At 50.1% G+C, this 27348-nt stretch overlaps 8 protein-coding genes across 8 annotated transcripts; 4 read left to right on the forward strand and 4 right to left on the reverse strand.

Moving 5' to 3' along the window:
- Positions 1-1717: 1717 nt before the first annotated feature.
- On the reverse strand, positions 1718-2635 carry CTRU02_215587 (ankyrin repeat protein; the record flags this gene model as incomplete). Its single annotated transcript, XM_036723723.1, has 1 exon — positions 1718-2635. The coding sequence occupies one exon, from the start codon at positions 2633-2635 to the stop codon at positions 1718-1720; it is 918 nt and encodes a 305-aa protein (XP_036584406.1).
- A 91-nt stretch (positions 2636-2726) lies between these two features.
- Positions 2727-3839, forward strand: CTRU02_215588 (C2H2 transcription factor; the record flags this gene model as incomplete). The annotated part of the gene is made up of 4 exons (XM_036723722.2): positions 2727-2897; positions 2950-3003; positions 3050-3223; positions 3270-3839. The coding sequence occupies 4 exons, from the start codon at positions 2727-2729 to the stop codon at positions 3837-3839; spliced, it is 969 nt and encodes a 322-aa protein (XP_036584405.2).
- Positions 3840-4911: 1072 nt separating this feature from the next.
- CTRU02_215589 (Vacuolar calcium ion transporter 2) lies at positions 4912-6065 on the forward strand (the record flags this gene model as incomplete). Its single annotated transcript, XM_036723721.1, has 2 exons — positions 4912-5337; positions 5397-6065. The coding sequence occupies 2 exons, from the start codon at positions 4912-4914 to the stop codon at positions 6063-6065; spliced, it is 1095 nt and encodes a 364-aa protein (XP_036584404.1).
- A 1653-nt stretch (positions 6066-7718) lies between these two features.
- On the forward strand, positions 7719-7895 carry CTRU02_215590 (uncharacterized protein; the record flags this gene model as incomplete). The annotated part of the gene is made up of 1 exon (XM_036723720.1): positions 7719-7895. The coding sequence occupies one exon, from the start codon at positions 7719-7721 to the stop codon at positions 7893-7895; it is 177 nt and encodes a 58-aa protein (XP_036584403.1).
- A 2479-nt stretch (positions 7896-10374) lies between these two features.
- CTRU02_215591 (uncharacterized protein) lies at positions 10375-12884 on the forward strand (the record flags this gene model as incomplete). The annotated part of the gene is made up of 3 exons (XM_070206507.1): positions 10375-10853; positions 10902-11375; positions 12515-12884. The coding sequence occupies 3 exons, from the start codon at positions 10375-10377 to the stop codon at positions 12882-12884; spliced, it is 1323 nt and encodes a 440-aa protein (XP_070059807.1).
- A 3560-nt stretch (positions 12885-16444) lies between these two features.
- On the reverse strand, positions 16445-16576 carry CTRU02_215592 (uncharacterized protein; the record flags this gene model as incomplete). The annotated part of the gene is made up of 1 exon (XM_036723717.1): positions 16445-16576. The coding sequence occupies one exon, from the start codon at positions 16574-16576 to the stop codon at positions 16445-16447; it is 132 nt and encodes a 43-aa protein (XP_036584400.1).
- A 5104-nt stretch (positions 16577-21680) lies between these two features.
- Positions 21681-21836, reverse strand: CTRU02_215593 (uncharacterized protein; the record flags this gene model as incomplete). The annotated part of the gene is made up of 1 exon (XM_036723715.1): positions 21681-21836. The coding sequence occupies one exon, from the start codon at positions 21834-21836 to the stop codon at positions 21681-21683; it is 156 nt and encodes a 51-aa protein (XP_036584398.1).
- Positions 21837-22868: 1032 nt separating this feature from the next.
- CTRU02_215594 (uncharacterized protein) lies at positions 22869-23084 on the reverse strand (the record flags this gene model as incomplete). Its single annotated transcript, XM_036723714.1, has 2 exons — positions 22869-22985; positions 23040-23084. The coding sequence occupies 2 exons, from the start codon at positions 23082-23084 to the stop codon at positions 22869-22871; spliced, it is 162 nt and encodes a 53-aa protein (XP_036584397.1).
- Between the last annotated feature and the right edge of the window lie 4264 nt (positions 23085-27348).

A 27348-nucleotide genomic window follows, 5' to 3' on the forward strand; every position in this document is an offset into this window, starting at 1 on the left:
ACTCCGTAAATTTACGGCCACTGCTGCCTTTTGTTTCAACGCCATGTTTTTTGACTTCACATCTCTTGATAAGCTGCAGCCTTTAAAGGTTATCGCTGATGAACATCTAGTTCAAGCTTCTCTTAATCTAAATAAGCCTTTGGAGGTTACGGAATCGATCACATGAACGCTGCTTGAAGGATGTCAACATCATCGTGTTCAAGGGCACGGACCCAGGTCCGCTGCTGGACCACCCCGACGCCGGCAGTTGGACGCACGTCGCGATAATCCTCGAATCATCTCAGTGTCCCCTCAAGGTCTTTCAAGCGACTCTCAAAAAGTGTTCTAAATTAACACATTTTTACTTTGAGGTTCACTCTGAGGTTTCTAGTCAAACTCCTGAATCCACCTGGATCGCTTACCCAGAACACCTTGTCTCCCTTGAAATCTACTGGCGTGGGTCGGCATGGCCGTCCAGTCTGTTGGATTTCGTGGTGGGCTACCCAAAATTCAGTAAGCTTTGCATCGACGGTCGGACAGCGAAGTTCCAGTCTGCGAGAATATGGCATGCGCCGCTATTGTGGAACACCTAAGTCTCCACCTCTGTAATGAACAGCTGGTCAGTTTCGAACGAATGAACTTACCGAATCTGAAAGTCATCGAACTGCGGATCGAAATGAAACCCGAACCTCCGCACCAGACTCTAACGCTAATGAGCCTCACGAGCTTTCCGAAAGTGGATGATATTGAGATCACGGTGGTTGGCCCGGCTCAACCTCTCACTTCAGACGACCTACTTCAGTTTTACAAGTCGATGACAAGCTTGCCTTTCTTCGAGCTTACTGGTCCTGTCGAAACATATCCCGTTCTGCCATTTCACGGCTGGGTGCGGATTGAGGAACCCTTTCCTGTTGCTGGTGACTTCACTTACCCAAGGATATTGGTTGTTCGAAGTTTGCACATAGAAGCAAGGGAAACATACAAACGGCGGGCATCAGAAAGCATAAAAGGGCAGGGCCCCGACTCTACAGGCACGAAGGCCAGCGTATTCATAGATCTCACCAACAGTGATTAATTTCCTTTTGTATGATTTGCGAACACTTTTATCACTTTCGCATTCTTATAGTCCTACTTTGTGGTTTTTTTTAGATACAAAAGCCATTGCAATAGCGGCCTCTTAATTCAAATGGCCTTTTAGCATGGTCGCAGTCACTTTTCAGCAATACGTTACTCGACCTTCGTGACAATTCCAGCAAAGTTTAGTAGTAGGGGTGGCGTGCATCTACCCCGCGATTGTGGCTTTACCCGAATGCGGCTGGGCTGACGAAGCATCTCGCTCCCATTAGCGACCTCACTGTTCCATCGTGCCTACATTGCTCCTGAAACCACTATCAAACCGAGCCAGTTGAATGGAGCCACCAACGGACGTCAAAGCCAACATCGACATGCAGATTCTAGCGACGGCCTATGGACTAACAACATTCTGGCCGACCTTGCCGTCGTCACACTCTGTCTAACATTACCGGTGAGGCGTTATGACTGATCTGCTCCAATGGCGCTGGAGGGGCAAACAAAAGTTCAAAGCAGCTACAGAGGATCAAAATTACGCTTTTTGGTTGTATCGCGCAGCATTTAACCTAGCACACCGAGAGGAGAGGTTCAAGAGGTTGCATAATGTCTATCTTCTACAGAGAACAATTATGTGACAGCCTCAGTTACCGCCGAGGAATGGTCAGCATTAAGCGTTGACAGCTGCGCCATTGAGGCGAAGGATCCATGCAACTGCTGTGTGCCGTTCCGAAATTGCGGCTCGAAGGGAGTTACCATAAGGACCGCCTCGTATGTTAACGTCCGCACCGTCGTGGAGAAGCATCCGTACGATCATCACAAGACCTTTCGAAGATGCGGCTTGAAGAGCGTTGCCATAATGACCGCGTGGCTCGTTGACTTTCGCTCCAAAGCGAAGAAGCGTCCACACCATTGTTGCGTGGCCTTCTGAGCTTGCAGCCTGAAGAGCGTTGCCATAATACCCGCCTCGTGTGTTGACGTCTGCGCCATAGTGGAGCAGCATCCATACGATCATTACAAGACCTTTTGAGGATGCGGTCTGAAGAGCGTTACCACAATGACCGCCTTTTGCGTTGACATCTGCTCCATGTCTAAGGAGCGTCCACACGATTGCTGTGTGGCCTTCCGAGATTGCAGCTCGAAGGGCGTTGCCATAATGACCGCCTTTTGCGTTAGCATTTGCGCCATGTTGCAAGAGAATTTTTATAATACCATGCTGCCCTCTTGAAGAAGCTGCCTGGAGCGCGTTCCCATATCTATCATCCTGTGCGTTTACTAGCGCACCATGCTGAAGAAGCAGCCTCACAGTCTCTTCACTGCCTATGAAACACGCGCTATTGAGAGCGTTATAATAGAAGCCGCCTGCTCTGTTAACATCCGCGCCTGCGTTGAGGAGAGTCTTCGCGATATGGTAGTGGCCTCTTGAGCATGCAGCCTGAAGAGCATTGCCATATGCTCCGCCTCGTGTATCGACGTCTGCACGGTGCCGGAGAAATATCTGCACAATGAACCAGCATCCAGCCCAGCATTTCTTTCCGCGCTGGTTGCGATCTGTCGTTTTATGGTGCGGGCGAGACCTGAGTGTCATCCGGTTCTGTGCCTTCCAGCAACGCCCCCACGTGGCTGATGTAACGAGAATCCGTGCGTCATCCTAACCAGAGCGTCCTGACTTCGTCGTGATGACCAATTCGGGCGGATGGGAGCTTCAGCAGATGCGATGCCACCATGAGCCAGCCATAGCACGAAAGCGGAAGAAATATATTTGTGACGTCGAAGCTTGTGGCAAGACTTTCTACCAGAGCACCCACCTAGATACCCACAAGCGCGCCCACACGGGAGGCAAGCCATATGTAAGTCCTTCCCTTCTGTTTCCCTCTGAAATGTAAATCTTAGGTATCACAGGCATGCAAATGGCCTGAATGTGGACGCACGTTCTCGCAACCCGGCAATCTAAAGGTAAGCATCACTAGGGAGATCTTGACAGGCTCTAGCTGACCATCAGACTCACATGCGCCGCCATGCGGGGGACAAGCCATTCCGATGCGAAAAGTGTAGCAAGGGGTTTCCGCAGCGCGGTAACCTCCAAGCGCACCAGGCTACTCACACCAACGCGCAGCCGTTTATCTACAAGCTAGACAAGTGCAACAAGAGGTTCACCCAAAGGGGGAATCTAAAGGTTCGGGTCTTCAATTCATCGCTAGGCTTCTCTAACACACCCACAGAACCATCAGAACAAATACCACGAGAAGACTCTGATAGAGCTTACCGACTGGATTATATCCCTATCCAATATCGACAGCCTTTCCGACGAAGACCGCGAGATGTACGAGCACTTTGCCAACCTTTACAAGAACAGCAACAAAGGCATAAAGGGCCGCGGCAAAGGTAGAAGAGCCAGCAACCTCAGCCGTGTTTCGAAGTCCAGGACCGCGCCTTCGTCATACCCCGCCAAACAGCACCGCACTATGAACCTCCTATCGAGTGGGACATGTCCCGAATATGGCGATCTGCCCCATCTGCACAGCGCGTACCACGACCGCGTCAACGACGAAGACGATATATCCAATTTCGCGATCGCTCCTGCAAGTCTTGCGAGCTACACTGTCACGCAACCAGGACAATTTCCTGGCCTTGGCGACGCCGACTCTTCAATAGCAAGCAGTCCTGTGTATGATGGCTTGCCCTATAACGACAATCAACTGGGCCATCAAGCGCGACAGGATTCCACGCATTATCACCACCAAAACTATCGTATGCCTCCCATTACACACCTTCTAAACCACAGCTCCTAAACCAGAGGGCTAGGTATGGCGAGTTTCTTCCAGCGTGTAGGGATCAGCTTTACCGACTACCAGCCTCCATGGCGTGCTAGGTGGTGAAGAACGTCTCACGCCGAAGGCTTTGGGCATTCCATGACCAAGAAGCTTGATAGAATGGACGCTCCTTTACGCCAGATCGGTATCCAATTCCGGCAGGTCGGCAACTAGCACGACGCTCGCAAGGCTCTGCGGGAGCTCGATGACGATCTCGCGAGAAACGTCGACGGCAGTTAGCAAGGGGCGGGCTGCAAGGAAGTCGGGGGCCTTTTTTGTTAAGATGTACTGCAGGCGGTCGCTTGCAGGCGGTCACTCTGTGCGCTACTGCACAGGGGGTGGAACTTGGCGATGACTATGTGGCCACAGGTAGGGTCGCCAACCAGCTCGAACAACACCAGTCATCGCAAGCTAGCCTGCCTATCCGCACACCAGCATTGAGGTCTCTACGACCCTGTCCGACGGCCGACAAGTACAAGGATTCATGATTGATCTAGCCCAGAGTGATGAGCATGCGAGTCGATAGGGTATGGGCGACGCATAGCCACAAGGCTGTTGAGGGCATGACGGTTGGTCTGGTGCAGGACTGGGGGTTTCAGCCCTTGGCAGCTGGTTAGATTCACTGAATGGCTACAGTGAGGCTGCGCAGGCAGTGCCCGACACATACAACAATATAAAGCTTGGCCTGTCCGCCGATACTTCTGTTTACTTTTTGCATCCATGATTAGTTCCTATGATTCTTAACCTTGCATTCTCAAACCAAAACACGTTATCGTCCTCTTTAAAGCTAACAAGATGCCGATCGAACAAACCGGTATTGAGGCCTCCCCTCTCCTCCCGCAGACTGAAAATTGTGGCAACGGCAGCACCATGGCTCAAGACCCCCTAGCTGATCCAAGGTCTGTTTCGGTATCCAGCATGATGCTTTCGAATGCTTGGCATGTTGTCAATATCACTCTTCGATGCAGTAAGTTGTGTGCCGAATCAATTCGTACCGCTGCCGTGCTCAGATTGCTAACTCTCAACAGATTGGACCAACCTGCTTCTTCCAATGGTGCCTGTTGGTATTATTGCCGGGCTGTTAAATTGGAATCCAAGCGCCGTTTTTTTTATCAACTTCTTCGCTATTATTCCTCTCTCCGCCGTCATGTCGTTTGCGACCGAAGAAATCTCAAAGACAAAAGGCGATACCATCGGGGGGTTACTTAACGCTACCTGCGGCAACGCCCCCGAACTGATCATCGGCATTGTCTCCTTGATAAATGGCCAGGTCGATCTTGTAACTTGTTCCATGGTCGGCTCAATCATCTCCAACAATCTCCTTGTAACGGGCATGTCCTTCTTCTTTGGTGGCATTTTCAACATGCGGGATAGGGCCACGGGTAGGGGGATTGAGCAGAGTTTCACCCAGGCTGCCGCCCAAACCACTTGCACTTTGTTGGCACTCTCAGCACTAATGTTCAATTTACCTACCATGGTGAGCGTTCACTGGCTTGTGCACAGGAAACAGGCTCCTTGGCTAACACTACAGGACAGCTCCGCTGGGCACTTGTTGATATTGAGCCTGCGAAGAGGGAGCTGGCCCTATTACAGTTGTCTCGGGTCATCGCTATATGTCTCCTAATAATCTACGTTGCGTTTATACTTTTCCAGCTCCGCACCCATCCCAATCTCTTCGAATCGGAAACTCCGCAGGCTGACAAAGATGAGCCGGCCAAATTGGGCCCTGTTGCTGCCGGCGCCATCCTCTCCATTACCGCCATTTTGGTCACCGTTTGCGCCGAGTATATCATCAAAGACATTGACAATCTTGGTGAGAGCGCTCGCCTCAACAAGCCATTTGTCGGTCTGATTCTCCTTCCAATTGTTGGGAATGCAGCAGAGCACGGCACAGCAGTAGTTATGGCGATCAAAAACAAGATGGGACTTGCCATGGACACCGCTACCGGATCCAGCATCCAAATTGGATTGTGCGTCATGCCCTTGCTGGTGCTCCTCGCGCCTGTCCTTAGCCAGCCCATGACACTTGACCTCAATGCCCCAATAGCGATCGTATATGGATTATCTACCCTCCTGATTACGTACACTATACAGGACGGGAAATCAAACTATCTGGAAGGCCTCGTGTTGCTCCTTCTCTACGTTATTATTGCTTACCTCTTCTATTGGATACCTAGTGGCGCTCTGGGTCCTGTGAGAGGATAGTGTAATCGAGAATAGTACCCGGAACGGGTCTCATTGCTCATTTGAGACAAAACAGTCCTTCTTTACGATAAGGCACCGAAGACAGATATCATGGGCTGGATCAACTTTGATAGGAACCCCAGTGTCAGCAATCGTAACATGAACGCTATGGGATGACATACACATGGCAGCAGACCTTAGAAGCTTTGAATCGTTAGCTGGAGAGTGAGGTATCAGGATAAGTGTCGAGATTATTTACAAAATCATTAAGCTATGTCTAGACACTTTGACTACTATGATTGCAGGCTGCCTAGGTGACAGGTGCAAATCAGTTTCGTCTGCCAGTAGCCAGTCCCATACGTCGCTCTGTAATCTTCATCTGGCCATCCATTAGAGCCGTTATGGCTGCCACATCTACCGCCATCGCCTTTTGTTGCTTCCTGAGCAAGCTGGGCCCTCTAATGAGACAAAGGCAGGACCGGAGTTGGACGGCTTGTCGCCTCCAGGAGGGATACGGGAACAGAACGGTGGCCAATTACGGAGCAACAACGAATGCCTCGTGCCGCCCACTGTTCCAATGTGATTCGCCTCAGTCCAAGCAATCGGCCCCTATCAATAGTGCAACATCCGCCATCGTGCGATCTGGAGAGTATGCAAAACCCTGCAATTCGAGCCCAAGACGACCAGGGGGGCTGGTCCAGACCGGACCGCGACAAGATTCGTGCAAAAGGCCTCCCTTGCTTAGTTGCAGGGGCTTACGGGTCGCCATACTCATACCCCCCCCCCACCCTCGTCGCCCGGCGGAGAAGAAACTGCGCAGGCCATTGCTTGTAACGCCCGTCGCTTGTGCCAAAATGAAGGGAGGACGCTTGCAGGCAACAACGCTTTTCCTTATAACCTAAGCGAGTAATGCGAGGTCCCTGCAGCACATATCACTCGTCTCCTTCTATAAACATCGACGATTGCGGTGCTTATTAGCGACTGTCCCTCCATTTGGATTCATACGACAATTAAGACAGAGCCAGTAACCCTGATCTCCAAATGGAAACAACGCAGCTCCAGTATAAGTCTTGTCTCTCTTTTTAAGGAAATAGCTAACTTGGCCTATTACAGAAGACCTCGAGAGGACGTAAGTCAATCTATTGACTCGATAACTGAGGAACGCCTTCCAGAACTTTACAGAGAGATTTGCACGAAAGAGGAGAGATGCACCGAGTCTACGGCGAATAAAGTGCTCAAAAAGGAGGAATGGGAAGATTTAGCAAAACGACACGTCGAATTCCTTCGTTCTTGCTTTTCCTTCCTGAGGTCGTCAGAGCATCTGTCAGCAGAATCGCTAGTTCACCAAATGCTAGCCAACTACGACATACCATCGAGGATGTGGCTCAATGGAATCAACAATTTTGTTGAACACCTACGGAACTATCTACTAGCGTCACGCGACGTGTTGTCTAAATATCTCCGCACAGCGTACGAAGAGATGGAAGCAATACACAAGCCTGAAATAACAGAATTGTTCAAAGAAGACTAGAACGAGTACTTAGGGAATTTGGCACGCTTTCTGTAAGTGTGCCCTTTTCCATACATGTTTCTAAAGGCGTCTAACCTTCGAAGATGGGAATTCACGGACCCTTCCCTTCATCTTGCTGAAGACTGGCGGTCTGAAAGCCGAAAATGGCACCTAGAGGCTTGCCGTCAGTCGCCTACGACTGGCCGCTTCTACTATTATCTCGCGCTTCTCGAAGCTGGCGACTGCCTGCGGCGCACTTTCTATACTGCGAAGTCACTTTGCGTACCCCAACCTCACATATCTGTCTGGGAGGAGTTACATGGGCTGGCTGGATCTTTTGATAGAGTCTCCTCTCTTCATTGCTCTGTCGATTCTCAGTTTGTTCGCGCCTGTGAGGCTCTCTTCTCGGAAAAGTCTCGTTTTTCGCACGCTAGTTTTGCTAGCAAATTTCTAGACGGCCTCGATCGGCACATCCGAACGGCGAATTGGGAGGAAAAAGGGCATCTAACTGCCATCATTTTATGTTGCACTCTCCTTGAATTTGGAAGCGAGTCGAACATACTTGTTCAAGCTATCAAGAACAATGGCAAGGATAACGGTACCAAGACCAAGGCCGGAGACAGGTTTCTCACCACCCTCAGTCTAGCAAAGCGGACTCACGAAATCGTTCTAAAGTGTCCTGACAATCTCTCTACCATGCCCTACATCCATGTCACACTCGTATTTCTCCTATACATGTCACGGTTTCCTCGAACTATGGGCTATCTGGTGAACGACATTCCTTGGATGTTGTTGGCTGATTGGTTGAACAAGCTCGCCGAAGGAACCAAATCATTCAACGAGATTGAGTCGGATGACTTCCCACGGAATCATACACTACTTCCCGAGGATCTTGACCAGCGAGGGTTGCTGTGGGTTAGCGAGTACTATCCCAAAGACTGGTTTGGGACTCAAAGCGCGTGTGACGAGCCTGAGAAGGCAAAGGTGCGTTCGAACAAATGCTTGTGGCTCGGCTATCGTCTGGCAGCTTCAAAAATGGGGCTGGTCTATGACAAGAGCAAAAAGATGTTCGCCGAGGCAGCAAAAGATATGTATATGACGGATTGGGTCATCGTTGGTAAGATTAACGGAGCTAGCGATGACAACACAGACATCACGGACGGCATCGCGTAGGAGTAGACCTTAGTAGTTCGGATTCGTAGGTTAGAGAGTGAGACACCCGGATGATTAAATTGCTTCTCCAACTATTAGACAGTTATTCGAATTGAAGTCATTTGCTATCGTGACCTCATGGCCTCCCCATATGTCCTTATTACCAGTAGTTCTAGCAGACAGAATCCTCCCTCCCAGATATATTTGCAGAGGGCGGGCTGATAGCTCTAGCAGGTGACAACCGTCGCTTGCCTCACAGCAAGCCATAACCAAGTGCTTGTAGCGGCAGACTTGTGCGCCCAGGCCCCGGCAGCACCATATTTTGCTTTCATAGTTGTGGGCTTCCTACACGAGACGACGAACCCGTCCAGCGGTTGTCACTGCCACCATTTGGGCATTGCTGCGAACGTCCTTGAGAGAAAGACAAGGCAGCAGGGCACCCACGGGACCGAGTCCAGCCCGCCAAAGGGCAGCGACAGGCCCACTGAAGAGGGCCCTATGACAAGATGCCCCAACCCTCGGCCTGATCCCCATGTTTTGCTCACTGTAATTACATGCTGCCATGATTCTAGCGGCAGGGATGTTGTGGTCCAGTTTGCTACCCCGCCCCCACCTCACTCTGTTCCCCTCATCGTGTTCCATCCAAGGCAATCTCGCTGACACCCATGGCAATCCAGACTCTGACTTGACGAGAGCCGGTTCATCCCTTATACAACTCAGCTAGCGCCTGCCCCTTCACCCAGCATCTGGCTATGCAGATGTTGATGGTTCCTCAGTGATTCAGGACGCCCACGGATTGACTAGGTCCACTCCGCAGCTAGAGGTGGAGGGGTATGGATGCGTCACGAATCCTAATTCTCCGAGTTACTTGCACACTACATTGCGGAGTCGTATTCGTCCGCAACGTTGGCTTCTGAAAAAGCCGCTGACCATTAATCACCGCGCTGCTACAACGTATAATTTTCTTTTTCTTTCAGCGCTGCCCTGCGTAGCTTCTGAGCTGTGATTGGCCGCGATGCGATTCATGCGAATCAGACAACGGCAGTAAACATGGCCCTCATCCCAACATCTACCGCCCGACGATGGCTAAGCCGACCGTTGCCTCGAATCAGATGCAGTCCGCAATCCCGTTCACAATCCAGCGCTGGCGCCTGCACCTCAACATCGGCCGGAAAGACCCTGCTTCCAGCCTACAGCGGGTAAAGTGCGCCTGCCGACGGAAGCGAACAGGTCTGTGAATGCTCCCCCAGCATATAGAGTTAGCTCACGGTCGCCAAGAACTTTCCCAACCGTTCACCTGATACGCCAACAAGTGCAGCTGCCATCACGGCCCAAACTTGTTTCCATGATTTTGAAAATGGCAAAGCATCCGCTACTATGGACGCCCCCACCATCATGTGTCCATCACCGTTGTTGGCTGCATTAGTGTAACAACATGGCACAACATGGCATCATGTCATTCTAATCAATACTGCTGTGGCGTACACCCTCCTAATCATCACTGAGAGGTCCAGACCTGGCGACTCGGAAAACCGCCATTCGGTTGTCTTCATTTCATTCCTGACGGTTGGGCATAATCTGCTTAAATAAACCGTCTTGCCATGAGTTTCAGTCATCTCATACTCTGCCTTTGCGTCAAGTAATGACATCGTTATCTCTATACTGAAAATGACTCAGACAGTCAATTTTACTAAGCAGACGCCTTGGATGTTCATATTTGGCATCTTTGCGACCATACTCCTTGTTTTCCTCAATGTAATGCCCTTCTTGGTGGACCAATGGCTTGACACCTGGCCACTAGGCGAATACTCAGTCACGGCCAAACCGGTGCTGCTGCAGGCGATAGACGATGCCCAGGAGTATCTTGTCAACTTTATCCAACCGCTTTTCGATGACTTTGCGTTTAATACTCTGTCTAACAAAGAGCAAAGAGAGAGACGACTGATTACGAAGGCTGATTCTCTAACGACTGTTGTGAAAGTGTGTGCCGTTAAGCTACCGTCAACGGCAGTAACTCTGGCTCTAGTTCTGCCAAAGTCGCTTTTGTCGTTATTCGTTTGTATGGCTACAGCCATGGCATGGTGTTACGCCATTCCATTTAGAGCAAAGGCGGCGCAGGAAAACAAGGGGAAGAGAGACAACGCAGTGTACGATGGCTTTCTAACGACTAACCTGCTTGTACTGACTCGTAGTAGTGTCGAACAAAGTCCTGAGAGAGACGAGACGCAGCAAGTCCGCCGTAGGTCAACGTGGCAATTGACCAATAACAAGTTCGCTTGGAGTTGTGCTCGCATCATATGCCTCGCTCTGCTCGTCCGATTGAAGCCAGGGCTTGACGTAACATTACTGAACCGGGCACTCCACAAGGTTGTGTCTCTTGAGGCTACGTTGCTTAAATGCATACGGAGTAGCAACGGCGCCAGGAAGATAATCCAAGTGTGGTTACAGACCATCACAACACAAGATGGAGAGCTTCCAGATATAGAGATGGCGCAGGATCCTGGTACCACAAGCCAGCACGTGGGCCAAGACCGTGGATGGACTACCAAAGCAAGATGGATTTTCTACACGGCGAAGCGCTTTGTGACAGCACTCAAAGTCGCGAGTCTCAATTCTTCCCAAGGACTAAGCAATCGCAATGGAAACCGAGTTACAGACGAGCAGAAGCCGTATGGCACGTTTAAAGCGTCTCCGGATAGCTCCTTATGCAAAGAATTCAGGCACTTACCAGACAGGGGCACGCATCATCTGATACGCTGACACATCACGGTAGTGCGGGGCTCCGAGATGAAGCCTTTCATGTGTATTCCCCCAACTGGATGTTGTCTTACACGTTCCGCGAGCTCGAAACTTTTCCCCGAGACTTGCTAAAAGGCATATTACGCTATTTAAACCTCACAGGTGATATTGAGGTGTGAGTTTAGTCTTCTAAACCAGCGACCAAGGACAGTAAAATACTGCAACGCAGATGAACTGGGAAATCATTGGAATTCAAGCCCAAATATTGGAAATATTCAACCATATATCATTACAAGCATGTCTTTTTCGGAAGCACTGTCTGCCAGGGTGAAGCCAACATGTGTAGCTACAAGTAGCATCGCCGAAACGGTCAAAGCCTAGAGCGACAGTAGCTTCTCGCAACACGGCCAAAAAGGACGAAATTCCTTAAGCCTCATTCGATAGGTAAATAAATACACTATGAATATTAACGTGTGTAAGTTTTGTTAAGTTTAAGCTTATTCACATCGTAAATATATCTCTTTACACCAAGTCAGTATTCAGGAACTAGCTCGGAACTCGCCGGTACTCTCAGAGACTTGTGAAAGCTCGGTTATGAGCTCTTAAAGCCTGGGCTTTGTAGTATGTTTGATAGTCACTTCGAGTAACAATGGCCTGGGTATACTGACCGCAGTGAACATATTGAATGTTGTACTCGATTATGCCAACAGGCGGCTTGATCGGTACCGGCATCGTGGTGAGGTCAGGGGCTTGATCATCGCCAACAGCGAAAGAATTTTTTGATGCCAATCAGTCCACCTCCACTGCCCAAAGACCCCTAACCCCAATTGGTTCATCTGGTGGCTGGGGTACTTCTAAGGGGGTGATTTGCAAGAGCGTATCAAAGTATAAGACAGCCGCAGCACCCACCGTTCTTCACTATCCATTTACGCAACCATCCCTTTTGCCGTACTCATTCCTGATTACCATCGCCCACAACCCTCACCCACCCTTTTACTTCGCTGTAGAAAGCGTTCCATCATGTAAAAGCCCCTTTTCAGGACTACTTGGAATCTACTAACCATAACAGGGCCAGGAAATGTCCGTCAACACCCATGAGTGATCGCGTGCTCCGGCCACGCAAAACACCAACGGGCCATTCATCACATCAAACTGTCGGAACCAAGCAGCAAGAAAGCAGTGGTATGGGAGGGGCTGCGATTGATCGAAAGAGAAAGCGATCTGTGAAAGAGAACGACCAGGAGGATGCAAGCAAAAAATCATCCAACAAGAGAAAGGTTCGCGATGACGGTAATGATTCTGCGTCCGAACGACCAAAAACGAAAGCCGCCATGAGATTAGGCAACATTCTCTGCGCTACTGCCCCCGATGAGGATATAGGGGCCACTGGAGAGAACGACGAGAAGGACAATGGTTGCAAAGTGAGGGGAGAGGAGTAGCTACCGCGATTTCCATCTGCCAAGGTGGACTTAGGAACGCAATGCTGCCTCTTGTTGTAGCACGGGAGGCTGGCGCTCAACAAGCCAGGCAGACATGACATCCACTTTCTCAGACACAGTTGTTCGCAGAAATTTAAAAGTTCTTGACCTGAGTTCCATTCAGAGTAAAATTTCATTTTCCCAAAGCACCATTGCGGTCTCTTTTGGCGTCCACGAAACAGAGGAAAGATGCCACTTGAAAACTGCTTCATTTCAAGGCAATCCCGTTTTCATATCTTTCTTGTCGCTTTAGGTATGAAGCGAGCTCGGGGTGTGTATCAATCAGTCCGCGACTGCTTTTGTCATCTGCATGTTGTTCTCGGGTACGATGTCCCATTCTTGTTCTCGACCGTCCGGATCGCAACCGTAAAGCCATTCGCGGCTCGATCTTATTTGAGGATGGCCACGTCGACATAGACTGAAGACTTCTGATTCATTTGCTTCAGCAATGCTCGGAGGTTCGATCGAATGTCTCGGAGTTTTCGGTGTCAAAATGGTGTCGACGCAAGGGCAACAGCAATATCATCGCGTGTCGTGAGGTCAGGTCGAATGTACGTCGGTTGGCTTCGGTCGGCAAGTGCTGGGTTCAAGGGTCTGCGGGAATCCCATCCGCGTCGATACTGAGAAAGCTTTCTGTCAGCTGCAGCGATGGAGATAGGAGGAGAATCTCAATTTCTGGCAGATGAATAGTTACCCTTTTTTTGTCTGCGGTTCGTGTACACGCCTATGAGTAACAGCCGATCTCAATCCCGTCGAGAAGTAATGTAGCGGTGCGAACAATCACGTTCGCCAGGAATCAATTGCTGAAGTGGTCACAAGATTAACGGTCCGGCTCAAGTTTCTATTAACAGCAATGCATTTGAGAAAAGTTATGTCGGACGTTGTCGCTACTAGCGAGCACTTGGGTGAGACTAGCAGTTGACAATCGCTGCGAAACGCCGCTTGGTGTTCCGACGGGTTTGAGAGGCTGGAGATGGAGGAACACTGATGAATCGGTGCATAGGTGGGTCGGTGGCTGCGCTGTGGAGATGTACCAGAGCTGTCGTCCAGCCCCAGTCAGCTGTTGTCAGTCAGTTGAAGGCAGTGTCGCGAGTGGCCAGAGCAGCTACATTGGGCCACTACAACACCACGTCACATTAACCTCCCATTGAACGGACCTTCGTTGCACTTAAGCCGGAAGAATTGCAGCAATTTCTTCTGAATTCGATTGACAGAATGACGACAAGTGTCTAGTACTATCTGCTGGCATGATTGATCTTCGGCCGTCCAAAATATCCTAACTTGATTAATATTCAGACATGTGCCGACCTCCGCCATTCGTGCCTGTTCTATACCTCACTAACTTCCGGATTCGGCGGCAGCGGCAACGGGGAGGATTACACTTGCACTGGATTCGGCTGCCGCTTGTTAGTACTAGCTAAAATGAAGACAGATTTTACTCGCATTCTTATGTCATGCCTGCCATGAGGTTGATTAACATGTTGAGCACCAGTGACAAGGCCTTTGGGGTGGCGGGTATGGTGATCGGGAAACTGTGGACCAATGCGAATACGGAAGAACTGAAATAGAGAGGCCCAAATGTAGTACAAGTACAGGAGCCATAGGTAACGTATCTTCGTCGCCTCCATATCGTACAATAATCTCTCGATCGCCTTGACACATTCTTCATTTCTGACGCTAGCGATCGTCAATATTTTCAATTCGTTCATCTGGAAGTCTAACCTACATGCGAGTCTCAAGGTCTAAGTCAGAGTGTCTGATGATTTCAAGTTTTAATAGGATGTTCCGGTACTGAATTGTAAAAAAAAGGCTTCTGAATACACAATCCTTCAACGAAAATCGTAGAGAGTCCATGACTTTGGGATTGAATTGAATTCGCAGGGAGATTGTTTGTCCTTGGCGAAAGTTGGCGAGAGGAAATTTGGTGAAACAGGTAAATTCAGAGTCAGGAAGAGAACCTTTTACTGACATATATGTAAGGATTGACAAGGATGAAATGCAAGAGAGGCGGAGAAGCAGTTGCAGCCGAGATGCAGGCACACAGCTTGAGCAAAAGCTGGTGTGGGTCACACAACTCTTCGAAGCCCATGATGGCTCATGAGGCTTGGCTGAGATAAGACATTTGCAATTTTCAAAAGAAACCAACCGGCGTATCCACCGTCGGGGTATTCGTCAGTACAAGTCGACAAGATATTACGCAGGGGGGTTCCATACACTCTGACGGCGCCAGACGGAAACCGTAATGAACCGATCAACAGAACACATGTTTCTGACAATTCGCCCCCGCGATTTCGCGACTGAAAAAGCAATGTGTGGTGATAAAAGTGGACCCACAGTTACCAGATGGTTACTGTGGGCTATATGGCCATCACGACACAATGTTTTTGTCCTTCTCGTAGAGAGGCATAAGCATATTCGAGGTCAATCCGTGCTGCAACTGCCCCCATGCTCGTCACGCCCACGCCCCCTCCCCCTTCACATCCCTGACGGCCATGTCCGACCACATGCCCCCATCATCTCGTGCTATGGGAACACAGACACAAGAGAGATTTACTAGAACCTAACCGGTGGATTTGAGTCGTCTCGGAACGTCTTCGTTCCCGAACTGGAATATGTTGCGACGGCAGAACAAAGCGTGGGCCGCTGCACATGGGTATGGAATCGGTCAGAAATCTCGGGGGAGTCCCGAATGGCGACGAATGAGGGGTTCATGCGGGCTGCGGCGGGCGAGAAGAGGAAGCAGGCAGTATCTCCAAGCATCCTAGGCGCGAGCGAATGGTCGAACGTAGCCAACTGACCCCAGGCAACTTGTTAAAGAGTATGAAGTCCGCGGAGGCGGAGCTGGGTGGGTTGTCAGAGTGTCTCGTCTCGAAGTTGTTCGTGGGTCTGTGGTCAATGTCGTTGATTGCAATCGGGAGGTAGATTTTGTTGAATTGTTTCCCCGGCTGGGCATGTGTTAACTCTGTGCAATTGCCAGAAAACTTACTGCGCTCTGTCAGGGCTGCCACCTCAACTCACCCTAGCGGCGCCAGCGCTGCAGGCGATTGCTCCGCTTGATCAGGTATCATTTTGGAGCTCAACAGAAGAAATGCGTCATTATGAGCTGTCAGTTGCGAGTTCTCCCGTTTCTTTTTGGATAGCGGTTCGAACCTGGGCGTTGCAAGCTCACCTTTTGAAGATTCCGATGAAGAGGCAGAGGTACGGAACAACCAGAGAATCTGAAAACAGCGTGTCGGTGTGCCTTTTGTGCCCCGGAACTGGGGTGGCTAAGGCAATTTTCTGGTTCGCCTTGGCCAGGCAACCGCAGGCTACCTATGCACCCGTAAATCACGAGGCCCTTATGCTTCAAGTTTCACAGCGCATAACCATCGCAAGCTTGTTTAATTATGATGTTTCATAAGGCTACCAAATTTCAACATCTGTCGGACCCATAATTCCCATCGTATGTCCAATAATATTGCTTTCCCTCTTGGCGTCCAACACGTAACCTTAGCTGAGTTCACCGGTTATCCTACCTAGGGTTAACGAGAGTCTTTCCTCCTCCAGGGGCTGCTCACCGTCACACAATCTACGCATCTGGCTCCAAAAATGTAGTGCCACTCAGGGCAATCCACACCATGCTTTTGTCTGTTGATGCAGGGGTACTTGTCCATAGTGCAGAAGCGATTGGCTGCAAGTGTTCTGTCGGAGACCTTAGGACAACAATTTCAATGAGATGAGCTGACGGTGTTGCTATTTTGACGCAACGGGAAACCAGAGAACATATATGTTCGCTTTCCTTCCGGGACTGATGGTCAACTGGCGAAATATTCTTTTGGTAAAACCCGGATTTTCTGGCTACTCTCGGCTTCCATATCTGTCTTGTTGAATGGGGTGCTTACGCCTCGTTTAGCTGTGGCATTCCACATCTTCAGCTGGTCAAGTCCCTCATACAGCCGAAGTAGGGGATCCCGGACATTCCGCGATTGGTTCACGTCAAACGACAGGCTCAACGTGTGTGGCTCCTAACAATAGACATGATGGTCGGAAAGGATGGCAGGAGCAAGTGATTAGCCCCAACGTTTTGCAGTCGCTTCCTGGCCACCATTGGCGCGGCAAGCGGGCGTAATGTGGGTTTTACCTGCCACAATAGCTCTGTCTTATCCAGCTTAATGTCCGAATTGGTGAATGTCTGCTGTTGGAAAGATGTGTCGTCGATGAAGCGTGACGTGATTGGCCCAAATTAAGAGGTCAAAGCGGTCTGGGGTGGTCCAGATTACCTTCAAATTCGGACATGGGGGTCACACCTTGTTTGTCTTGGCAGATCAGACTTCTGCAGGTGGCCCACAAAGGTGCACGCTTCTTATGAGCACACCCTCCCCCTTCTCCGTACATCTTTGACCAGGGGGCCGCTCATCGGATGAACACAACCGATGCAGCACCACCAGGTACGTACCGGTGACTTTGGGGATAATAGCCGTTGGCTGCCCCACCTGGAAATGCTCTTCAGATCAAGAATTAGCCGAGAAGACGCCAGCCGCACCTCTGGCGCATAGCGTCATGAATCTTGTAGCCTACAGTACAAACTATCTACGCGCACAGTCACCATCGCCAATTTTGGCTGAGAGATGCGCTGACCAAATACGGCGACCAGTCTAGACACAACGCCGACGCATTTTGCTTTTATTTTCCACAATCCAACCTGGTTGAACACCCGATGGCCTTCCGAAGAGGGTGGAAATCGCGCAAGTGCGACGGGGCTTTTGGGGAGGTGAGAAGGCCAACCAAGCCTGGCTGCATAAGCTCTCTTTGTTGGGCCAAGGGCAGTGTCTGTAATTTCGGCGTTCACCATGACCTGAGATTTCCACTGCAAGAGGACAAGTGGCAGTGCTTGGAGTCGTTCGCACACCAGAGGTCGACCCTCCTGCACCAGCGAATTTTGGTTCCAACAGTGGGTACCCCTCTTCATCAGTAGATGCACAGGATTCCAAACATCCCTGGCACCTGGCGCACGTGCAACACAGGTAGCTGTTGCATTTTCATTTGATCTTCCCAATCTCGTTGATCGGAGAGGCCATTTTATACCCTTCGTCAACCGGACATTACAGCCCTTTCTTACTTCGCCCCTACTGCTACTTGCAACTGGTGAGCACTAGGTCGGGCGTAGCATCGCTCGGCTTCCGCGCGGTCCAGACATAACTATGCCGAACATAAGAACTTGTAACGCTAGCTAGCGATCACGGGGGGGATTAACTTACAGATTGTAGTACGCAGTATTGTTTGTGGGAATAGTTTCCTCTTTGATCCCATCCAGCATTTCGTCGTCAACAAGAGGCCACTGCTGGTTGTGAGGTGGTGGCGCAAAACACCGTCTCTTGAATGTATACCGAAGGGCAGTTCCAAGCCAATCGCCCTATTTCTCTTTGTCGGCACCCTAAGTTGACACCCACAAAACCTGCTTGTTTCAGATGGTCGGTGGTATTCAGAATATCCAAGTGCGTCTTGCCGTCTGTAGAGGTGGTTTCATACCACTTGTCAGCCCAGCTGGCCAAGTTTGGCAACGGCTTGTCGTCGCTGTCGCTGTGAGGCTTCAAGTCTAACGCCTCTTGCTGGTACCCGCCGCCTGAGGCCAGGTTCTCGTACGATAGCTTATAAAACGCTGGCCAATCTCCCAAGTCATCAAATATTATCCGTGTGTGAATTAAATCAAACAGTCTCTCTTGTTCCCATGGCTACTGGCCTTGAATCAGGAATTTGCTATTCACGGGTATGCTATAGACCAGTGAGCGTTAGCCACAAAATGCGCCACGTTACCTCAAAGGCATACAATTCTGGTTGCACATTAGCCTCATCAACGCCGACAACCTCGCCACCACTGCCAAATTTCGCACTATTGAAAAAGCTCAGCTTTGGTCATCTCAGGCTCGCAAGTATAGTGCATCACTCACTCGGCAGCGTTGATTGCCCAGATGCCTGTCGCAGTTCCATAATCCAAAATCCTCCCCATTAGTGACAAAGGTTCCTCGACAAGGCGCCCTTGTAGAGCTAGAACCGTTATGATGTGGTGGAACATGTCCTGTAAATCTTTGTAGGCTTCCACCTGTGTTTTCTACGGGGGCTTCAGTATGGTGCAAATGACACACGAATGGTAAAATACGTTATCTAGGATACACGGTTCATGGCCCTCTCCCGTGGTCAAATGCCCGTTCTGAGCCATGACGCCCTCGACGGTTACGGGAAACGACTTTAATGTGGGCGTATTGACAAGCAGCGCAATTGGGCGTCAGAGGTGGAAGAATACCGGCCGGCCACTCCAGATGATTAGTCTACCCGCAGGGTTTTAAACCTCGTGTCGCTCTCAAATTTTCACTGATCCCGCTCATTGAAGGCTCTCCGAAGTTGTGTTATTTCATATGACCAGCGTATCCTTGAGAACTTCTGTCCGAGGAACCAACGCAGAGGGAGATGGAAGTGGGCCTGCATCGTTACGCCACCTAACAGCAACCATTCTGCAGCCGAATTGCATCATGTGATCATTCTGCGCTGCGTTCATCACCGTTAGGTTGAGAACATAAGGCTTGTGAACACATGGAACATGCTTAGGTCTACTACGATTTGTAGTTCATAGCAGTCACGAACGAGCTGCTGTGGACGTGTAATCGGCAATGAAAATACCTACCACGCTGAAGCTAAGGAATGAGACTGAGTGAACCAGAGCAGCAATCCAACAGTGGCCCAGCGTAATTACCTCACTAGGATGCGGGGTATGTGGTCGTTCGCCCGTAACATTACCTTGACGTAAGTGCTCCGTAGCTATAGAAGTCTGCCCGTGGTTGATTCAGTACAGCCAGCTACAGCTTACCTTCCCCTGATGTTTGACCCTGCAGTTGCGGCCAGGGGATGGCTTCAATCGGCTGTAGGCATGATTAATCGCTCAGTGGAGGAAACGTAGGAGCCACAGAACCGGTCGTCCTCACTTGGTGCGCTGGGTTTTCACTGTCCCCCGCGGCAAGATAACCAAAGAGACATTGTGGCATGTTCGGTGTAGCCAAGGGTTCCTGGATACATTTAGTCTTATGATCTAAAGTCGTCGTACTTCATCTCCATGCCAGGAAAAAGGGGTTGAAAATTTTCACACCACAAACCCCACCTCAAGTGTGCTAGCGGGCAGATGGATTCTGCACTCGCAGTTAGTTAGCCTTGCGTAACACCGAAACCGCTCGCGTCCTCTGTTGGTTCTCCGACCGTTCCGGCTGGACATCGGATAGGGATGGCTCTCGGCGCGTCGCCTCCAGGGAGGGGAAACTGGGAGGACACTGGTACGTTGCCTTGTGTCTCGCAAGCTTTGGGCAGGGGTTATCGGAAAAGGGGCTACATTATGGTTTCTCCCTCACTGATGTGCATGTTATTCTGAACCATCCTCACTGGGTGCCCCCGACAAAGTGAATCGGCTCATATTGCCTCTGTCTATCCAGAACGGGGAGGTGGCGAGCCTCGTGGTGGAAAGTTAGGACTTCAAGACGCCAATCGGGCCCCGCGTGGGTGTTGGTGTTGTTCACACTAGACGAGCTGCATATTTCAAGGCGAGTCAGTCGTCTCTGCTTTTTCACTCGGCACAGGCATATCGTCGCTTCCTGAATACGAGCATCGCCAGGGGAAGCGGCCATATGTTGTGGGCCAATCTGCCAGACAAGCCCAAATGCGCATCGTCTTTGGTGGTCGAAAAAGGGCAACTCTTATGTGTGTTTGAATCAAACAATAATCCAGTGCTTCGAAGTTTTAAACCCCAGGTTACTGGATGGAAACACCCTGTGTAGGCTCACTCGCGGTCGACCCGAAGTGTCCAGAGACATGTGTCGCGTCTTCCATTTCTACGACACTCCCTTTACGGCGGCAATTTCCAACCACTTCTACTCCAACCCGTCCTGCATCCTTGACAGTCTGCACAGAACCAGGAATATAGGGTTTAGCTTCACTAAAGGAAGTTTTGTCCGTTGATACATCAAATGGCCACGTAATGCTTTCGCTTTATCATGGCGGACACGGGACACTCTACCCACATGCGTTCGGATTAGCTCCCAGGGGCATCCACCAGAGTCATGTGAGGAGGTATGCCTGCAGGTAATTCTGCAAGGTTGAGCTGCAGCAGGAAACCCTTCCGCTTTGAGTCGCATCGGAATCCAGTCGACTAGCGATTTCGGAGCGGTTGGCTGCCTGTGCCAAATGACGGAACGATGTTCTTACTTTTCTGACGGTTCAGTTGGTGCGGCAACCCCAGAATGATTGGATTACCTTGGCAGGGAAAAGGGGCAGATTGCGTGCGGTTGGGGCGTGAACGCAACGTACAGCCTTCGACTAGGTCAGGCCACAGCTGCTAGTCCTGTCTTCTCAGACGTTCCAAGCAGCCCGAACTCATTCGATTTATGCAACTGTATGCTATTAAGGAAAATTCTGAGGATCTTCGTCCTGTCGAAGTCAGAGTGATAGCTTCGTTCTCACGCGGCAGTCCAACGTAGTCACGACTTAAAGCATTGTGCATAGCCTCTGAAGTTCAACAGAGGATGATATAGCAGACCGGTTCAGATTCGAGGTACGGCTGGTGAAAAGCACTTTATAATGGCTCAGGGGCAAACGAAGCCTGTTTCAGCAGGCGTGCGGGGACATATAGCAGTGTTTGCGCAATTGGAAAGTGATCTAGTATCGAAAGTTTGAATTTATTCGTCTTTGTTAGGATCAAATTTGGTTCGATCGATCATGTGTTCCCAAGGAACCTCGGTCTTAACTCCTTTCTTCACACAGGTCTTGCACGCCGATGAGTCGTAATCCACTTGCGTGACCACAACCTTGCAACGTTTCTGGGTTTGGCTGTATCGGTAACACCACTCCTAAGCGCCAGTAAAATGATGCCCACAGGCGTAGTTCCGTCGGCACCATTCGCACATTTTAGGGTACTTGGAGGTCGACTGCTTGCATCTAGTCAATATGGGTACAATCAGTCTGTAAGTCGCTCCTACCTTGAGCTTTGCGAAGTATTCCTAATTACGATCACAGCTAAAATCGGCTTCTTTTGGGATAAGGTCGTCAAACATACTGTTTGCATATCGCATCCCTGGCGAGTTACGTCTTGGGCTGAAAGACATTGTCATCATGAACCAGAGGTATCACTCCCCCGTAGAGCAATAGAGAAGCGACCAAAACACCGACATGTATCCACACCGGTGAAGCAGACATTAGTCTTAGACCCTACACCCCGAGGTTTCTCCAAAGTTGAGGCGCTGCTTCGATTGCTAATAGTTGAAGAAGAAAAGAGCGTTGTCATTCTATCGATCTGAATGATGGAATAAATTGACAGAGGACCAGGTTGGCTACCCTTTCCCCTGCTGAAACAGCTGAATAAACGAAGGAAACACCCAGTGGAGGTGATGTCTTCAATTCAATCCGACAGAGTTTTCCGATCGTCAGTAATTTTCGCCGATTTAGATTAGCGATCGAGAGTTGGCATAGGGGCATAGGGTCCTGCATGCGATAATTCTCAAGCTTACGACGATATTTGGGGTGCCGCATCCCTAGGAAGCTCTCTGAGGTCACATCGACTTTGGATTTCACTGAACCACAAAACAGGGATGGCCTCAACACTTGGCGCAGCCCATCCAACACAACCTGGTGACGCTGAACGAGCCTTCCTGAGGGTTCTTGCGTCTTAATTTAGACGAAGCGCACCTTCGCCCGACTGACTGACACTAATTGTGCTGCCTACTATGTAGATCAGGGTAGGTACCTCATAAGCACAGGGGGGCGACATAGTGGCTGCGAAAGTCTGCAGGTGACCGTGTCTCTTGGCAGGAGACTGACAATGGCCATGTCCGTTGCAATTTTAAACGACCAATACCTAGGCGCTCTGCTATTGGAAGAAAGCTTCAGTTGGCAGCGAGCCCACAGTACGGTTGGTTATAATTAAAGAAGACACTATAGGGGGAATAGAGGTTGGTGCCGATAACCTCTTCCGCTACCCCACCGCGTTATCCCTCTCACAAAGTCGCAACATTTGAGTCTCTCTATGTCCACAATCCCCCTGGGTTTTAACTGCATTTCTCGTTAGTCTCCGGCAGGCACAGATATTCTTCAAGGGTTACTCACCGTCTGATCATGTGCTCCCATGGAACCGACGGTTGCGTTTTGCATTCACTGCAATCCTCCTTCCCGCGATAGTCAAAATGTGTGACGCATGGTTGGCATCTTTGTTGGGTTTTGATATAGGTGATACACCACTTAGACACTATGTACCGCTTATGAGTGCAGCGGAATTCTTGATGGGTATAATTGCACATCGAGTCACTGAAGAAACGCCGATGACTGTAATTCAATTGCAGTGAAAGCGTCCCGGTTGTAGAGGTTCGCCTATTTATGAACCGGCAGAGAGATCATACCGCTGTCATGTGTCTCTAGTTAATACAACGCTTAACTCCTCGCAGCTTGCAAGCTGGATGTTTATTGGTGACCCGAAGTATATGCATGGTGCAACCTCGTAGGCGAATTTAAAAGATGAGTCCACCGACGAGAGACGCATGCGCATCTGGGCGATCCAAACCTGTGAGACATATCGGCCAGGACATGTACGCTAGAGCTAGGCCCGAAAAGACAGACGAGGTACCAGGCCACAGCGAGAATGAGAACTTTTGCGACGCCGTTCGTTGCCCGATGGTACTTGAAAGCGTCATCCATAGAGCGGCAAGTCATCGCGCAACGCGGATGGCGCGCTGGTCACAGTGAAAGATTATTTGTTTCACACTGCTGGCTGCTTGTCCGCAGGGTGAAATCAATTCGGCACGTTTCTCACCACACCTCGGAGTTGCAGTCCTATGCCAGGCGGCTATTCCATTTGTGGAGAGCGGAAAATCCGCTCTCCATAAATGTCTAAGCGTTGTGTCCACTCTACTAGTATGCCAACCATTCACCCGCACCAAGTGCTAGACTACTTTCAGGGAGCGGAAAATCCGCTCACTGAAAATAGCTTAGTCAATTTCACCTAAGGCCTTCTACCCAACGAAAACGAATGAGGCGAACCACACTCCCTGCATTTCCAGAAGGAATTTGAGCGGGCAAGGTCTCGAGAGCAGGGGTGCGACGAGGCGCGAGACTCCATGCCATGGGCGGATTCCCGCTCTCTGTTTACACACCGCTTCATAGACGTGCGGGATGTGATTCTGGCACAAACTCAACTTCCCACACCACTCCGTCACCATGAACCTGTATCAACCGGAGCCTTGCACCAACAAGTGGTGTATTACACGCATAGAACAATTAGAGGCACGTATCAAAGGCCTGTCCTGCGCATTGCAAGCGGCTACCGCATCACGTCCAAATCAGCCAAGCAATCGCAGTTCCTATTGTACCGAACTGCAACCGCTCTCCCCGAACTCGTCCCGCTCACGACACGGTGTCTCCCGTCGTACTGGTCTCGCACTAACGTCTCCTCCGATTAGCGGGTCTCCATCATCGATCAATATCGAAGTAGTGACAGTAGCAAACTACGCTGCGCCCATACCGATCCCGCCGCCGACCGCAAGAAAGCCATGTACACAAGTCCAAAAGTTTCTGGGTGAACTTCCCCGAGACGAACAAGAATGGCAGAAGATAAGGAAGCGCACGGGTCTGATGGACGCAGAGGGCATACGGAATGCCTTCAGCGACATCATGTCGACTAGTTTTCAAGCGGAATATTATGAGCCTCGGCCATCACTGCGGTCGCACCTATTTCGAAGTCCCGTAGGTACAGCAACGCGAGATAGGGATGATAACAACGAGCAACTTAATACCTTTTCTGAGTTTAGAACACTGGTATTCGTGGGGGAGTGCTGCGTTGCGCTCAAACGTGGTGCCACAACGGAGCATGTCAACAATGTCATGCGACAGGTCTACTTTTCTCAGACGATCGAACCCCAAACACTGCAGAAATACCGCCAAGTGCCGGCGAGGATTACAAAGCAAATGGGCCACCTATATGAGCACCTGTATCCAAATAATAAACACCGAGCATTTGAGTTATTTCTCCATGGTAAAACCCCTTCAACGTACACGTGTTGCCTTCGGTCGCTAATAAGCCTTTTAGCTAAGATGAGCGTATCAAACTACGATAAATTGTCAAGAGCTGATCCCGCTGACTTGCTTGCGAAAATCAAGTCAATAATAACGTCTGACACTGAGCTCGACGCGCCTGTGCATGAGCTTCACGCCTCTCTTCCTTTCTATTTGCCCTTTGTCATATGGGCTCGTATATTTCTTCAGCATGGTAAAGACACTTTCGATGAAGTCAACGAAGTCTTTCAGGTGGAAAACTTTACCAAAGCCGACTTCCACGGATGGCTTCGATTCTCACGATTAACCCCGATGAACATCGATGGGGGGGAGGAAGGTGCTGCTGCGGGGGGCTCCAGGACGCGTTTGTTGCACCTACCGTTCCTGAATCAACACGATCAGCAAGCGCCGTTACCAACCACAGGATCGAAACCAGCAACTTCCTCTTCCGCTGTGCAACTCAGTGACCAACAAATAATGGACAACCTAGTAACTGGAACTTGCTTGTCCTCAAGTGACATCTGTTATAGTCACCCTCCATCCCAAACCATTGACGACGGATTTGGAGGCGAACCGGATCCTGTTGAGGCATATCAAGTGAATGCTTCGTTTTCTGGCAACCTTTCGCCCAACGGCACAAGCCAAGCCACTTCTATCCATGAGCAGCAACCCATGGTGACAAGGCATTGGGAAGCGAACAGAGAGAACACAACCTCACAGTTCGTACAGCCAGCTTGCAGCGGCGCACTTCCTTCAAATCACAACCACCAGGTTGGCTCTCATGCACCCCAGGCGGGCATCAACACCGGCGTCAACATCGTTCCTGGAAGCTACCATGAGCAGCAATCCAAGGCATGCTGGTGGATGCCATCTTTTGAGCAGTACGAGCTGGCCACGTCGACAGGCATGGTCTATCCTGATCAGATGGGTTCGCCGCCCTGGCGAGGGCACTCAGACATGATGCCATCTTCCGACATCATGCTGATCGGAACCGAACCGTTCCAACACTCTTCTCGGCTTTGTGTTCCACACAATGATCCCTACAAACGCGATTGCGAGTCGTTGGAGTACAAGCACATGAGAATGAGATGTGTACTATAAATCTCTTTGATCTCCATTATAGCTCTCTAGTAGAAGGGTTTGCCTCTGCCGTTGTCCTTCTTATAATGTCATAGTATAACAAGAGAAATGAGACCTCGTCACTCTGTGAACGCCACCCATAGGGTCCATAAATTATGAAGATACACCCGACGTAGAGAGTGATTCTATGCATGACTTGTTCATTCCGGGCAAGAATTTCGATAACTGTCTCCGCTTTGTCTTTCACCTCAAGTAATACTATTATGGCCATCTGTTTTTCTGGAAACCACTGTATCCCAGACTCAAGGAAGAGCAAGAAAGGTTTGTTCTGGCTAGTATCTCGGGGCACGTACCAGCCAGCCCGCTGTATTAACTTCCTGATGCGATGGGAGATGGTACCTCTTGGCAAGCCCGAATCGTCGGGGTCCGAACTATCGGCACTATCCGTATAGGGACCTGAGTTGTCGTTGTTTAAGAGGACAGAGTCGATTTCATTGATGTCCTTGAAACTAAGGATATCCCGCACCAGCTCCACGTGCTCTTCCCTATCCATGTACTTGTATAGTTGTGGGGCCCCGTCCACTTCCATTATGTTGTCCTCCCGCACAAGTTTCCAACAAACGCGAGCGGCTCGGTTCTGCAAGCCAGTACTGGAGTATACGACATCATGTGTGTGCGGTGCACCGTATGGCATGATGACCCATCGAGATTACTTCGGTTCGCAAACGCTCTGAGCATCGCTGAGGGGTCGACTTCTCGGGGAGCCCAAGGGCGGGCATGCCGGATGAAGGTGGTCGGCAGGCAGTGCCGAAGAGGACAGCTCGCAGCGCGGTAGAGGAGAGAAATGTAATGGCTGATGGAGATAGTACAAGCTCGAGATATCAGGCGAAGTAAGAAGTCATTGCTGTGTTATGGGTGTAAAAGACCGCATTGGCAGAAGAAGTGGGCCATGGTCAATGATCGGATAATACTATACCCTACCCGAACCACTCTCCTGATATCTTCACTAAACCTACCTGGGTTATCTGCGATACCCCGCTAATTATGCATGATTGCTTCTTAAAGTGGTGGCTAAAACCGCATATAGGAATGATCAATCAATAATCTATTTATCCGGCAAGTTCAAAGAGACCAGCCACGCACCGGTCTTGTTTCCTGTAAAAGTTGTTGTATACGTTTATTCAATGAGATTAATGTAACAAGACGGGATGACTAAGGCCAATTTGCGTTCAGATTCTTTCAATTTCTTAAGGCCTCCTTCATACCAGTTGAGCAACCGTACCGCTTCCGA

This window comes from Colletotrichum truncatum, assembly GCF_014235925.2.
Source record: "Colletotrichum truncatum strain CMES1059 chromosome Unknown Contig_0017, whole genome shotgun sequence".
Classification (NCBI taxonomy): Eukaryota; Fungi; Ascomycota; class Sordariomycetes; order Glomerellales; family Glomerellaceae; genus Colletotrichum; species Colletotrichum truncatum.